The sequence below is a fragment of the Rousettus aegyptiacus genome, unplaced genomic scaffold, assembly GCF_014176215.1.
Source record: "Rousettus aegyptiacus isolate mRouAeg1 unplaced genomic scaffold, mRouAeg1.p scaffold_m13_p_11, whole genome shotgun sequence".
In the NCBI taxonomy this organism is placed as follows: Eukaryota; Metazoa; Chordata; class Mammalia; order Chiroptera; family Pteropodidae; genus Rousettus; species Rousettus aegyptiacus.
The window spans coordinates 49,967,324-49,981,050 of record NW_023416286.1 but is presented as its reverse complement, the minus strand read 5'-3'; the positions used below and the strand labels follow the sequence as shown (position 1 = coordinate 49,981,050).

Genomic DNA, 13,727 nt, shown 5'->3' with positions numbered 1-13,727 from the left:
CCTAGGGGAAACCCTGCTGGGTTTATTTATGAAGACTCCCTACGCAGCACATCAGAATCTTCACCCAGTCAGCTTTCCTATCTAACTTGGTAAGTGATCAACAGACCCAATGCTATAAGACAGAGTAGTCTGAATTTTGCTTACTTCTTAACTTGGAAAGCGGTTTCATCACTCCGTTAATCCCTGATAGGAAAAAAAGGCCTTCCCCTATTTTGTTTATCCTGTGCAGCAGACAGTCTCCAATCCCATGCCTGATGTCAACAAAGATGCTGGGTAGATTACTCCTGCACATCACTTATAATGGCAGGCGCATGGCCCTGAGGCTGCCATCTGCTAGGAAGGAAGCACTCTCTCCTAGGATGCTGGAGAGAATGACAGCTAATGTAAACAAAACCCTGAGTCACCCACACGAGCACAAGTCCATAGATTCCCAATCACATTTTTGAAAAATATGGATAGCTCATGAATTTTTAGGCTTGCTTACATCTTCTTTATTCTTATGAACATGGGGTTATAGTCACATCAGTAGAAAGGTAGCACCTTCTGAAAAACCATTTTTCTTCATATAAAAATTCAGTTAAATGTTTTTTCTCAGAAAAATAAAAAAGAGGATCTTAAAAACAAGTAAGGCGCTGATGAAATAATCCACTCCCCAGAAGACTACCAGCTAGCCACAACTGATTATTCTTTGGGCAAACTCTAAATTGGTTAGTTTTCAAATAAACTTCTTAAATAGGTTAATGACTCATTTCTTCGGACTTTTTCATAATTAGAAGTGTATGATACTCCACTTATAGAATAAAATGTACCTTGAAGATACCTCAAGAAGTGACTGAAACAAAGGTTGACCCCTGAGGTACCAGATCAGTGGTCCAGGGTGAACTAATCTACAAAGAGGAAGGAATTGTATTTCCTCAAATAAGAGCCTTTCTATCCGAATTATCCCAAGAATTTCTTTTCTTCTTTTTCTTCTTAATTTCTTTCTAAGTAAGCACATGACCTTGAATGTTTACCAAACCCTCACTCTTCTGCTTCATCAGTAACACTGCCCACATGTTGCTGAGCCTTATTTCCAGATGTACAAGCTCCTTATTTATGTGCCTCTGCACTCTTTATTTCTGTTCACTAGCATACCTGGTCTATGCATGAAGCAATTTACTAACATGTTCCAAAGTAAAAATACAGATATTACTTCTCCAAATACTAAACTGTCCTAGAGAAAACAGGCCATATTCTGGGAGAAAGTTATTCATCAGTACACAAAAGACCCACAGAGACAGAGCATTCTCTATTCTTTCTTGATAATATTTACAAACATCTTTACCAACTAATTAAATCAGTGACCTTGGAAAAGATGACTGACCTCCCTTGGGCTCTGTTTTAAATAACCTTAAAATAAGTCACATTATACCAATGATTCCCAATTCTTTTCCTTCAAAATGACCTTATCTTTTTTTCTGATTTGCACCACATCATGTAGATTAATGTATTGGAGGTGGTGGTGAGGAAGTATGTTATCAAGTAAAATATATAGTTTGCTTTCCTGAAACAAAAACAAAGGAAGACCACTAGAAGTCCAGGGAGTGAGACTGGAAACCCCCAAAACATGACCAACCAACAACTTGATTCAACCCTAAACCTTCACTGACAAAATGAGAGCCTCGAAAGTAATGCCAACTCCTGAGCCTTTCAAACTGGGAGGTGTAAAAACTTGTTTAAAAAAATTATGGGCTTTCCTTCAGTGTCCAGTCTTCCTAATTAAGGGTGCCCCTTTGACTCTAAATAAATAATGCATGGAAGAAAAGAGAAATTAAGTAACTATCACCTAAGTGAAATAAAAACCAAAAGGTTAACCTGAAAGTTGCCTGAGGTGGAGTCTACAATCAATTCTTAATGTAACTATTGTATATGAGCTTCCAAAGCAGACACAATTGGTATGACTTGGAGATAATGTGATATATAATATAAAGAACACTGGCTGGGGATGATACCAGGTGGAACCATAGGTAAATGCTGGTAAAATGGCATGTCCTTATGGTTCAGCCCAACACTAGTCTTTTTGGACCAGGAATCCTGAGCAAGTCACTGGGCATCTCTAAGCTGCAGGTTCCTTGTTTAAAAAATAGGGATTCAGGTGGCCTTGCCTATCATAGGGTTTTTGGAGTATTTCATATTATATGTATGAAAATGTCCCGACACTATAAAGTGAAAAACATCTTTTGAATTTTAAACAATTCTTTTTATCCAAAGGGGCGAGGGGCTTGCAATTATCTTTCGATATTGATCAGAATAATGGTTATATTTTTATCATCTCCAACTTCAGTACCATTCTTTCAAAATCATTCATTGTCTAACAAGCTTTGGGGTTGTTTGTTAGCTACAATTACAGTGTTCAGGCAAAAGGTAAACTTATTTAAATAACTGCTTTTAAATTTGCATGATGGAGAAGGCACTACATCACTACCAAATTTGCACAGAATAAGTACTGTGTCACGTTTGTAAATATTAAAATTATGAATTAATGCTTTGCAAAAGCATAAGTCACTCTTAAGATAAATAGATGGATTTCAAGGTAACTATTAAAATCACTTCATATAATGAACTCCATCAAAATATCTATTTTTACACATTGAAAAAAATTGAAAATTAATACTACATCATAACAATTCACTGAAGTATTTTTACCAATACCATATGGATAGACTGAAGTGACAGTGAGACCATAATTATTAAAGAACACATCATTATTCAGTATTTGAGTTTCAATTATGAAAAAATCCACATCAAGCTTCTTGGAACAAGACTGGCTTAGATATTATAGGATAACACACACACACACACACACACACACACACACACACACACACACTACCCTAAAATATTTATTTCTAGAAAATCTAATACTCTTTAAAATTAATACTAAAATACTCGGTATTTACCAAGTGCTATGCACGTGATCATTTATCTTTAAGGCATATTATGGATATCACAGTATTTGACCAAATAGTCCAAATTTCACTAATGGCACAATAACTAAGGAATATTTTATAAATCCTGTCTGTGTGCATAAATATTGCATACAGAATAAGAAAACCGGGCCAAGTTTGAAGGCGCATTTGCCTAATCAAGTTTTATAAAGTCTCTTGGCATGTGAAAGTGACTTTCCGCAAATATAATATTTTGCTAGTCCAATAGAAAATAAGTCAGAATCCTTAAATTGACTATGTTATCATTTGTAGTAACTAAATTCTACTTTAACGGAAGTAGAATTTACATTTTAACTAAATTCTACTTCAACAGAATTCAATGAATTCAATTCTAATACAATGCAGAGAAGTATCTAGCATTATTCGCACCCACAAAGCAAATCTCTCTAGTCAAACTTCTGTGTCTTTTCTTTTAGTGCACAGTTAATGTGTCTCTGTAGGTATCTAGAAAGAAATCGAATAATCGGTAGCAATTATCAACCTCAGCATTTCCTCTGTCTTGAGTGATGGTTTCACCAGTTCTCTTTGCAAAAAATCTACTCCTGAATTCTGTCTACAATAATCTACCTTGATTCAAAATAACCACTGCAATCTTGAAGAACACATTCAAATTAATAAAATTAACACAGAAAAGCATCCTCATTTTAATTTCGATAGCACTGTTTTCACAAAACCTGCCACCTGATAAACAGCATGAACCAATAATTGCAGAAGTTCAGAATTTTTTTTTCGTTTATTAAAATGCCAACATGAAAATGCCTTGCCCACCTTGTATAGAAACACGCATTCTGCTCATGTCTGTAGTAAAGTCTGCAGAGAATTCACCCATTATAGCGGCCTCAGTGAAGAGCTGGTTTTAGAGCAGGGCACAGTGCTTGGCTTCCCTGTGTTCCCCCCACTCTACTTGGCAATGCACATAAAAGAGTAAAGTTACATGTTCCCTTAAGTTTCTGAGGTGAAATGGGAACACTTGATTCTATGCTACCCAAAAAAACAAAACAAAAAAACCTCTCCACTTGCCAAATCTGATACCAAAAGTTAACTAGTTCTTGGAACTATGCTTCTAAAGAAAATGAATTAGTGAGAATCTTAACAGAAAACCCATTATACCTATAGTGTTATTAAAATTTCTGCAAGTTCCCCTCTTCCAGAAAAAGACATTCATTTTAATACTAATAGTTCTAAAGAATATAAAACATTAATTATCTATTTAAAATCCTTTTCTAGGGGAGTGGGCCTATGGAAGAACAAAAAAATAAAAAACTAGAGGTTTTCCTACCATGTCTGACAACCAAACATAACAAAACAGCGCAGGGTGACCACCCTAATTAAACCAACCACAAAGAGTGAAACTACAAGGTTGAACAATGGACGATTCAATTACTGAAAGTTTGAGGGTTCTGTTTTTCTTTTAACGCATCCCATATAGAGACAACACTGTCAAATTAAATAAATGTATATTCTAATTATACATTTTCATCTTGACAATATCTCTTAATGTATAAACAAATCAAAAAAGGTAATCAAAAGCATAGTTTCAGGATTGGGATGTTATTTTCCTTAATTGTTATTTTACTACGTAATTTAAAACACTACTTGTTACAATTGATAATTATCTATGAAAAAAATCTCAAGTTAAATAAAGAGACTGGAGTGGAACTAGCAATCAAACAGAAAAGGCCCACATTTCTTAATAAGGTAGTAGCTCCATTTTCAAACAACTATGAGTCTTTTTTTTTTTTTTTATAAGAACGTCCATTCATAAAAGTGTCTTCATGTATATGTTCATGGCTTCAAGGTAATAAGTATCAATAGTGTCACTGGATTTATTAGCATGTTCCTTTAGAAGAGTTTAACAACTCTCTAGTCTACTATCTCCTGGACCTCCCACAGAAGGAAGAAGCTTTTAATTGTCCCATTTTACAGATAGAGAAAGTGAGAAAGTGGGATTAAATGGCTTCCCTCTAGTCACACAATGACTCATTAAGCTCAGCAACTAGAAACCTGGTTTCCTGATTCCAGGTTTAGTGTTCCACATACTATGCTTCCTTCTGCGAAGTACTATTTTTGTAAAGGTTTCCCTTTCAATAAAGGAAATAGAACAAGTCATGTGACTTTCATTCATGAAAGCCTCTGTGTAAGTTTTCGTTAGCACCTTAGTTGTCTTTTCCTGGGAATAGGGTAGGAGCAGTGTACATTATTATCTTATTATGACAAGAGCTAGCCACTTACAGCAGAAAAGCATGCACAACAGAAAAAATAAAGGGGACTGGTTTATCAAGCAATCTCGCTGGAGCTCTAAAAATGTTCGAGTTCTTTGCTTTAAGACTTCAACAGTCAATATTTTTAAACATAAATCATGACTGTATTGTTCCTGTGGAAACATTTCTCTTATTCCATAATTATTTTACCACAGGATATGAATAGCCCTTTTATCACACATAACTTAAATACAGATGCTTTCAGTGGCCATTCTTATCTAATCTGCTTGTACACACATAAAAAAACAATTTTAGAATAAAAACTCAACTAAAAAGAATACTAAAATAGCATATTTTATGGTATGTGCCAATCTATATTCATAACACAAAAACATATAAAGTTAACTTTAAAAAGCATTTTAAAGCATAGTAAATTCAGTAACATACTTCTCGTCCCCCAACAATAACATGCTAACAGATTGGTTAGACTTTTTCTATATACACACACAAAACACAGTGTAAGTAATCTTCCCGTACTCCCAAATGAGGCATAATTTAGAGTTAAATTTTTATTTATTTACTCTGGGCTTACATGCGCATGCGCGCGCGCGCGCGCACACACACACACACACACACACACACACACACACAGACACTCTAAGGTGTACTAACTTTTTAATTGGCTTTAGTGGTGTTGAAAACCCACCCTCATTACCAATTCTCTTGTAAACAACCATTAAACATTGCTGGAACTTTAGTCTTTGTCACTTCTTATGCAAATATCAAACACTACCCAAGTGACTCCAAATTATTCTGCTTCAGCATAACCAATGAAGCTCTTCCATGCAGACCCCGAGAAGCTCGATATAGAAACATATGCCACTTCTGAGAGCCAGGGCAGTGCATGCAATGACCCAGGAAGTTCTTTTTCTAGTTCATCTTCAAAAAAATGCTTTGCAAGTCTTCCTACTAGAAATCATTTTCTCAAAGGACATTTACTTACTGTGAACTTTTTATTTATGAACACCCCAAACGAATGTCTATTGGTATATCTGAGTTAAATAAAACTCTGAGTTTCTAAATATTCCCTTCCCAGCTTCACAGACCACAGTTTAGCTTCTGCATTAATTAAGATGACGCCCTTGTCTTTCCTAGTCTACCCGTTATTCTCTGTGTTCACATGAGTTTACTAGAAACCCACTTAGAATGTAGCGCTTTTCCAAAAACGTGGTTTGGCACTATTGGTCAATTGCAGTTATCTATTTTGCTTAAAAAGAGTCCTTTTCCTTCTTAAAAGTGTTTGCCATCATGCCCACACAGACTTTGGAAAAATAGCAACCAGAAACGATGTCTCATCTTTGTTCAGCCACCATGAAACATATAAACTGCTGTTTTGATTTCAGAATCCTGAATCCTATAGGGTGAAAGGAATTTTACACTGGTGGGAAATCTTAAACAAAACAAGCTAAATCGGGTCTCTAACTAAACTTATCTCTTATAGTTTAAAATTTTCCCTAGGCTGAAAAAGGCATTATATCATGCGTGAATCACATTTCTGAATGTATCTATGTTATCAGAAAGGCCTTGAATCCTTTAAGGCCTGTAGGCACAAATCCCAGCTCACTCCTCCTGTTACTGCAAGAACCCACTCCTGGGGCCCTCCCGAATCCACCCCAGGTTTTTACTGCCTACTCCACCAAAAGCTGTAAAAGGTGTTATGTTCTCAGACTGTTTTTCTGATTAGAATCAGATTTCACCAAAATGTACTTTCATGTTCTCTATAGCATATACCTATTTGAGCATACCAAATGAATTTGCGCGTGTACATATTTTTTCCCCACTCAATTTTGGTTATGCTGGTATGTTGATATGGTCTGTGTCTTGGACAATAACTAATCCTCAACTCCCTGACACGCTAGCAATGTTTCAGACATACCTGTAGTGCTTATTGTAACTTCAAGCAAAGTGACCTTCAGCTGACAGTCATCATTTAGGGGACACGTTCTGACAACTTCCAGTTGATTTAATTAGATGCTGAAGTACCACACTCCTGAAAATTCTGATTCTTTTCATCTCCTATTCTATGGTTTTAGTAAAAACAAAAATAGCTTTTCCTCTATTAGATAAAAAAGGTATTTACCCTACAGCTATAATTTTAAATCCCATGGATATTATCAAACATATGCTACATTTAGACGGCATTAAACTGGTCTGTTTACTTTAAGAGCAAAAGGCATATGGATCCCCAAGCCACCCTGATCATCACCTTGTAACCCTGGCAGACTGTTGACCTTAGGCCAGCACCCACGTAACACTATCCACTACTATGTGGTTCTGTGGTTCTCACAGAGCCTCTATATCTTACTAGCAACCATGCACAGAAGCAGTTACAAAATTAAAGAAGAAACTCTCTTGAACATCCCTCGCCCCTTCCCTTTAAGCTTCTCTCTCCCCTCATCATTCAGAGTTTGAGATAGTCAGAATGCAGCGCCAGCTGCAAAGCAAGCAGTCTGTCTCTCCTCATGGATATTTGATGAGAATGTGAAGAACAATACGGGGCACCATCCTATCCAATTGTTCTTGAAAAGCTTCGTGTTGTTGTCTTTCATTTGTTTTCTCTAAAGCACTGATTCTAAATCCTGGCTGCACATTAATATCTCCTGGGCAACTGAAAAATACTCGTGCCTGGGCTCTGCCCATAGGATGCTGTACTTCAGTGTGTCTGGGCTGAGGCCCAATAGGTAATTTCTCAAACCTCTTCAGCACGTCTAACCTGGGGCAGGGTTCTCAGGGTTCCCCAACCAGCAGCATGAGCACAACCTCGAGACTTCTTAGAAATACACATTCTGGGCCACACCCCAGACCTACTGCATCAGAATCTCTTTACACAGCCCAGCCATCCAGGTTTCAGCAGAATCTCTAGGTGACCCTTAGCTATACTCAAGTTTGAGAACCACTGCTTTTAAGCTGTGTTTAAGCAATGTTACTATTTCAACCCCTTAGGAGAAAAAGAATATCGGATGGAACAGCTCCTACAGTTTATGTGTAAACTACAAATGGTTAACTGTTCCCTTTAGCAGCCACCAAAATGGATGCTCATTTCCTAAGCGACTTTCAGGCCTGTTTTTATAAAATTTGAGGTTCAGCAAGAATCAGCTGGGGCCTGGCTCCAAGAAAACAAAGGGAAAGGTGAAAGCTGCAGCCTGGGAACAGTTATAAGTTCAGGGCCCTTCCTAGCAAAACTTTCCACCTCTCATATCAAGAAGACAGTGTTTGCCACTTCTTTGGGATAGCTGACCTGGGGAGCATATCCAGTGTTAACAGATGGGAAAAGAAGAGCTGTCGGAAAGAAGAAAGGGGTTAGGACAAAAAAAATTATAGTCTCCTAAGTTGAATACGAAGTTTCACATTCAACTCAAAGATGATTTGGTTGCTCTTGGCAAGGTCTTTGGAGAAAATGGAGGATATGGGAGCCAAAATAAAATAAAACAAAAAGGTTGAGCCAACATTTTGGCATTTAGGTCAAGGTACCTAAGAAGAGGAATGAACCCACAGACACTCACTCACTTTCCCACCCTTCCTCCCACCAGCTATGAGGTTGAAGGGCCTCACCTTTCACAATGGTGGCCTCCTTCAGGTGATGGGACAAGAAGTCAATGCTGGCATAGGTGTTGGCTGAGGGTAGGGTGCCAGGGCTGGGCCCCCCACACACTCCACCGGTGCTGTTGGCCCCCACAGCGCTGATGAGACCCCCGAGGCTACGGGTCCGGCCCCAAGTGTTCTTGTCGCCTGACTGCGAATGTGGATGTTGCTGCGAATGCAGGTGTTGTTGTGGGGGAGACGACAGCCCTGGCTCATCTCTCACATCGATGGCGATGTAGTTGAGGCCATTCTGGAAGCCAGCAGAGGTCTCCCTGCGCATAGGAGAGCCACTGTTCCCAGGGCAGCCAACCAGACCCCCAGGCTGATTCGGTGTCCATGGCCGTGCCTGCTGGGGGAGGGGTGGTTGCAACTGGTGAGGGGAAGAGGAAGGTTCATCACCCCCACCAAGGATGCCACTGCCACCTCCTTCGCTGCTTTTCCTGAGAGAGACGTTTTCCACGGAGGCCGAGTTGTGGCGCTTCGGGTTGTGGGCGAAGGATGGGGACACGGGGGTCACAGTGGTGGTCGAGGAGAAGGTCTCGGAGCTGTGGCGGCGGCGGCCCCCCTGCGGGTCTGCCCGGATGACCTTGGCCCCCCGGTGTGGGTCTGGGGGCTGGCCAGCCTGCAAAAAGGCTTCCACTCCAGACACCTGATCCATGAGACTCAGCCTCTTCAGGCCGGACGTGGGGCTGGTCACGCGGGCACCTTCCGGCTTCGGGGGGGCCACGATGGGTTGTGGCGGGGTGGCAGCTACGCCAAAGGCCATCTCGGTGTAGTCACCATTGTCCCCAGTCTCCAAGGATGAAGAGGAGGCAGCGCTGGGGCCCTGGGATGTGGATGCTGGAGGCAGGCGGTACAGCTCCCCTGGGGGAGGTGGGGGTGGCGGCTGAGGCTGCAAGGAGGAGGGGGCAGCAGGGCGAGGAGGCAGTGGGGGGTACTGGGAGGAGGCCTCAGGAGACAGGAGGGCATCCAAGGACCCCACCGGGTCCCCGCTCTGGGTACTCGGTTTGGGTGACTTGGGTGAGCTGAAGTCGAGGTTCATGTAGTCGGAGAGCGGAGAGCGCTGCCGGCTGTCGCTGCTTGTGCCCGGAGTACCAGAGCCCAGGGATGAGGCTGGGCTGCTGGCAGACAACAGCGAGGAGGACGAGGCAGCGGAAGCCAGCAGTGGAGGGGCAGGCGGTGACAAGCGCGTTCCGGTTTCGCCAAAGTCAATGTTGATGTATTCGCCCGGGCTCTTGGGCTCCGGCGGCAGAGGATACTCGTGCATCCTGGGTAGAGTCTGAAGCCCCTCCAGGGACAGGCGCGTGGGTCGTACTGCCCGACAGCGTTGGTTCAGGAAACCCTCTGGGCGGCCACAGCCGCTGCCACTCAGCCTCCCAGGCGAAGGCACTACGGAGTGAGGAGGCTGGGTGTGACTGCCCCCACCCACCCCAGCCACGAAGACGCTAGCCGACTGCGTGGTCCCTGCACTGGCCTGCGGCTCCGGCCTCTCCTCTTCCAGGATGCGCCCCACCGGGGAGCTCATGAGTACGTACTGGTCATTGTCCCCACTACAGGTGTAAGGAGCCTTATAGGAGCGGGGCAAAGAACTGTAACAGTAGCCAGGAACGCCCCTGAGCATCTCCCCACCGCCATGCAAGGCTGCTGAGAAGAAGTCTGGCGGGGTTTCCGAGGCGCCTGCATCGCTGGGGGACATGTTGAGGTAGTCCCCATTGGGAAGCAGCTTGCTGTCTGTATTCTCCATGGTCAACTTGGAACCACACCACATGCGCATGTATCCACTGTCTTCGGGCGAGCTCTCGGCCGGGGAGCTGGCCTTGTAACTGGCCCCGTTCACTGGAAAGGCCCTGCTGCTGGTCACAGAGGCTGGCGCTGGCACTGCAGCTCCGGTGGGGGGCAAGGCTGCTGCAGCAGCCCGTGGCTGCAAGATCTGCTTTGGGGCAGACACGCTGGTGGGACTCATGGGCATGTAGTCGTCACTCTTGCAGCTGCCACTGCCACCACCCATGAGGGCCACGCCAGGGGTCATGGGCATGTAGCCATCGTCCGTGCCCAGGTTACTGCTGGAGCTCCTATGCGACCCAATCTCAATGTCGCCGTAGTCTTCGGGATAGGGGTGGTAGGCCACTTTGGGAGAAGACGCAGGGCAGGACGGGCAGAGGCGGCCCGAGCTGCCAGAGAAGGTGGCCCGCATCAGGGTGTATTCATCCAGGGACGCAGAGGAGGGCTGGGGCACCGGTCGCTGCCGGGCAGGTGTGGTCAGGGAGTAAGTCCTCTTCCTTAGCCCTCTGTCCAAGTCCTGAGCTCCGTCTCCTGAAATACGACGGTAGGGGCGGCCACAGTGGCTCAGGGGCCTGTCCATGGTCATGTAGCCATACAGCTCACTCCCGCTGCCATCCCTGGCAGGGGGTGTCTCGGCGATGGACTCAGGAGTGTTGCTCCTGTGGCTACAGAAGGCTCTCAGGTCCCCAGGACTGGAGCCGTACTCATCCAGAGACATAAAGCCGGGATCGCTGGGGGAGCCGGAGGCTGAAGCGCTGCCGCTGGAAGGACGCTGGCCCGCGTGGTGCTGCAACGGGTGCTGTAGGTGTGGGTGCGGGCCCGGAGGCGGCGGGTAGGAGCCTGAGCCGTGCCCACTGCTGGAAGACAGGCTTCCGGGGCTGGTGGCGGCAGGGGGCGAGTGAGCCACGGGCATGGACATCGAGCGGCTGTGCTGCAGGGCGCCCCCTGCTGGCGTCAGCGTTACCTTGCTCGCGCGGCTGCCGCAGCCGCCGCTCAGGGTGTGCGAGCGACTAAGCGGCGCGCGCACAGGCCCCGGGCTCAGGGGGCTCCCCGCCACCGACACGGGCCTGCCGCCCGCCGCCCCACTCCCCGCCGCCGCGCCGCCGTCGCCCTCGCTGGCCGTGCGCACCCGGCAGGAGCTGCATTTGGCGGCTGGCGGGGTGGCAGCCAGGCTGTCGGTGCGCGAGCGCCGCACCAAGCCCGTTTGGCTGGGGGGCAAGTTGACCAGGTGGTGGTGACGGCGCGCGCCAGGGACGCTAATGGGGTGCGTGGCTGATGATCCCGACGACTGGCTCTTGCTGCGCGGCCGGAACTCAAAGAGCTCCTTGAGCGCCTTCATGGCCTCTAGGATGGTCTCATGGATGTTCTGTGCCACCACCGAGTCGTCGGCCTGCATCCACAGCTCGCCGGGGCCGGTGACAGCTGAGCGGCCAACCTCGATGAAGAAGAAACTGTCCGAGTGGCCGCAGCGGCGAATGTTCATGAGTTGCAGCGTCACCGACGGCTGTTCGCAGTTGAGCTTCACGAAGCCGATGGTGCGCGCCGACAGGCAAAGACGGTACACGCCCGTCAGGTTTTTGCTCTGACCCAGGCCCTTGGGCTTCAGGTTCACCTGCCACACCTCGCGATAGGCGGCTGTGGCGGGCGCCACCAGCCCGTAGCTGTCATCAGCGCCGGCCGAGCCGCCCAGGGCGCCAGGCAAAGAGGCGCTGCAGGACCCAGCGGAGGCGGCGGAGGAGAGCGCGTCGCCGGCAACCGTGCGGCCCTCGCTGACCAGGTCGGTGAGCGCGCGGTACCAGCCCTCCTGCTCCTGCTCGTTCTCGGCCGCCACGGCGAAGTACTCGTCCTTGGTGTAGAGGGCGATCAGGTACTTGTGCTTGGCGTCGGCGCGCTTGTTGATGTTCAAGCAGCAGTCAAGCGAGATGACCCGCTTCGGGGCGCCCGCCTTGCTCCGCCACTTCTTCTCGCTCTCGTAGTACTCGAGCCGCGGCGGCTGCGGCGCCGGACCCCCGCCCGCTGAGGCAGTTGCCTCGTCGCCAACCGCGCCGGGGCCGCGCAGCACGAAGAAGCGCTTGTGGCCGTGCTTCTGCTTGCGCAGGTAGCCGCACTTGCGCACGCTGTGGTTGTTGTTGTTGTTGTTGTTGTTGAGGTTGGGGCCGTCGCCGCCCGCCAACACGGGGGGCCCCTGCAGCGGCGGGCTCGCCATCGCGGGCACTTCAGGCCGAGCGGCCCGGCCCGGAGTGGAGAGACTCCGGGGAGCGGAGGGGGTGCGGGCAGGGGCGGCTCCCACCACCCCTGCTCGCTTGCCGGAGCCTGTGTCCCTTGGGCCCAGGAGGTGGGGAAGGTTCGGGGAGGCCGGCTGGGGCCGGCACTGCGCGGCAGCGCAGCGCCCTCCGCGCACCGGAGCCCAAGAGGATGCCCAGCGCCGGCGGTGGCAGCCCCCTGGCTCGGCTGCCCGCAGCCGCTGCTTCCCGGGCTCTCGGGCGGCGCCTGGGGACTCGCTGGCTGGGCCGAGAGTCGGGGTCCCGGAGCCGCGGGCCTGAGCCTAGGGCTCTCGCGGCCGCACCAGTCCCGCCGCCGCACAGAGTTCTGGGGTGCCGGGGAGCGCCTGTGCACTCGGGGTCCGCACCGCCACCGGGGCTGCTGCTTCTGCTGCCGCCAACCGCGACCCAGGCTCGTCGCGGTCCCCGCCGCACAGTGAGTAACACATCGCGCACCGAGTGACTGAACTAAGAAGAGCAAAACAACATGTGACTCGGCGTTACGCAGGCACACACGGCGCGGCCGCCCCGCCCCGCCGCCTGCATTGGCGCCGCACCCCCCAACGGACGGCGCACAGGACCAATGGCAGTGGGGCGCGGGGGGGCGGGCCGCGCACCCCCGCCCCGCCCACCTTTCTCCCGGGGCTGCGTTTCCCGCCGTCCCCTCCCCCTCCCGCGGAGGCCGAGTCTGGGGCCGGGGTGGGGTGGGGTGGGGGCTGGCCCTAGCCTCATTAATCAGAGGCTTGTTTTGGATGCCGGCGGAGGAGATGCCACCCAGGGCGGGAAAAGGGGCGCGCAGAAGGGGCGGGGGCCGGAGGCCCTTTCCCTCCCGCCTTTGACTCAATTAATTGGGC

The 13,727-nt window shown here is 47.9% G+C and overlaps 1 protein-coding gene across 2 annotated transcripts in view; it reads right to left on the bottom strand.

Annotated features, from left to right (window-relative positions):
- Positions 1-13,344, bottom strand: part of IRS2 (insulin receptor substrate 2) — a 28,516-nt gene extending 15,172 nt beyond the window's left edge. The window contains exon 1 of one of the 2 annotated variants that reach the window (XM_036228809.1): positions 8,801-13,344. In XM_036228809.1, coding sequence (XP_036084702.1) covers positions 8,801-12,818 — 4,018 coding nt within the window. In that variant the 5' untranslated portion in view covers positions 12,819-13,344. The remainder of the gene's footprint in view (positions 1-8,800) is intronic. The other variant, XM_016145257.2, reaches the window with a different exon arrangement.
- Positions 13,345-13,727: the final 383 nt, after the last annotated feature.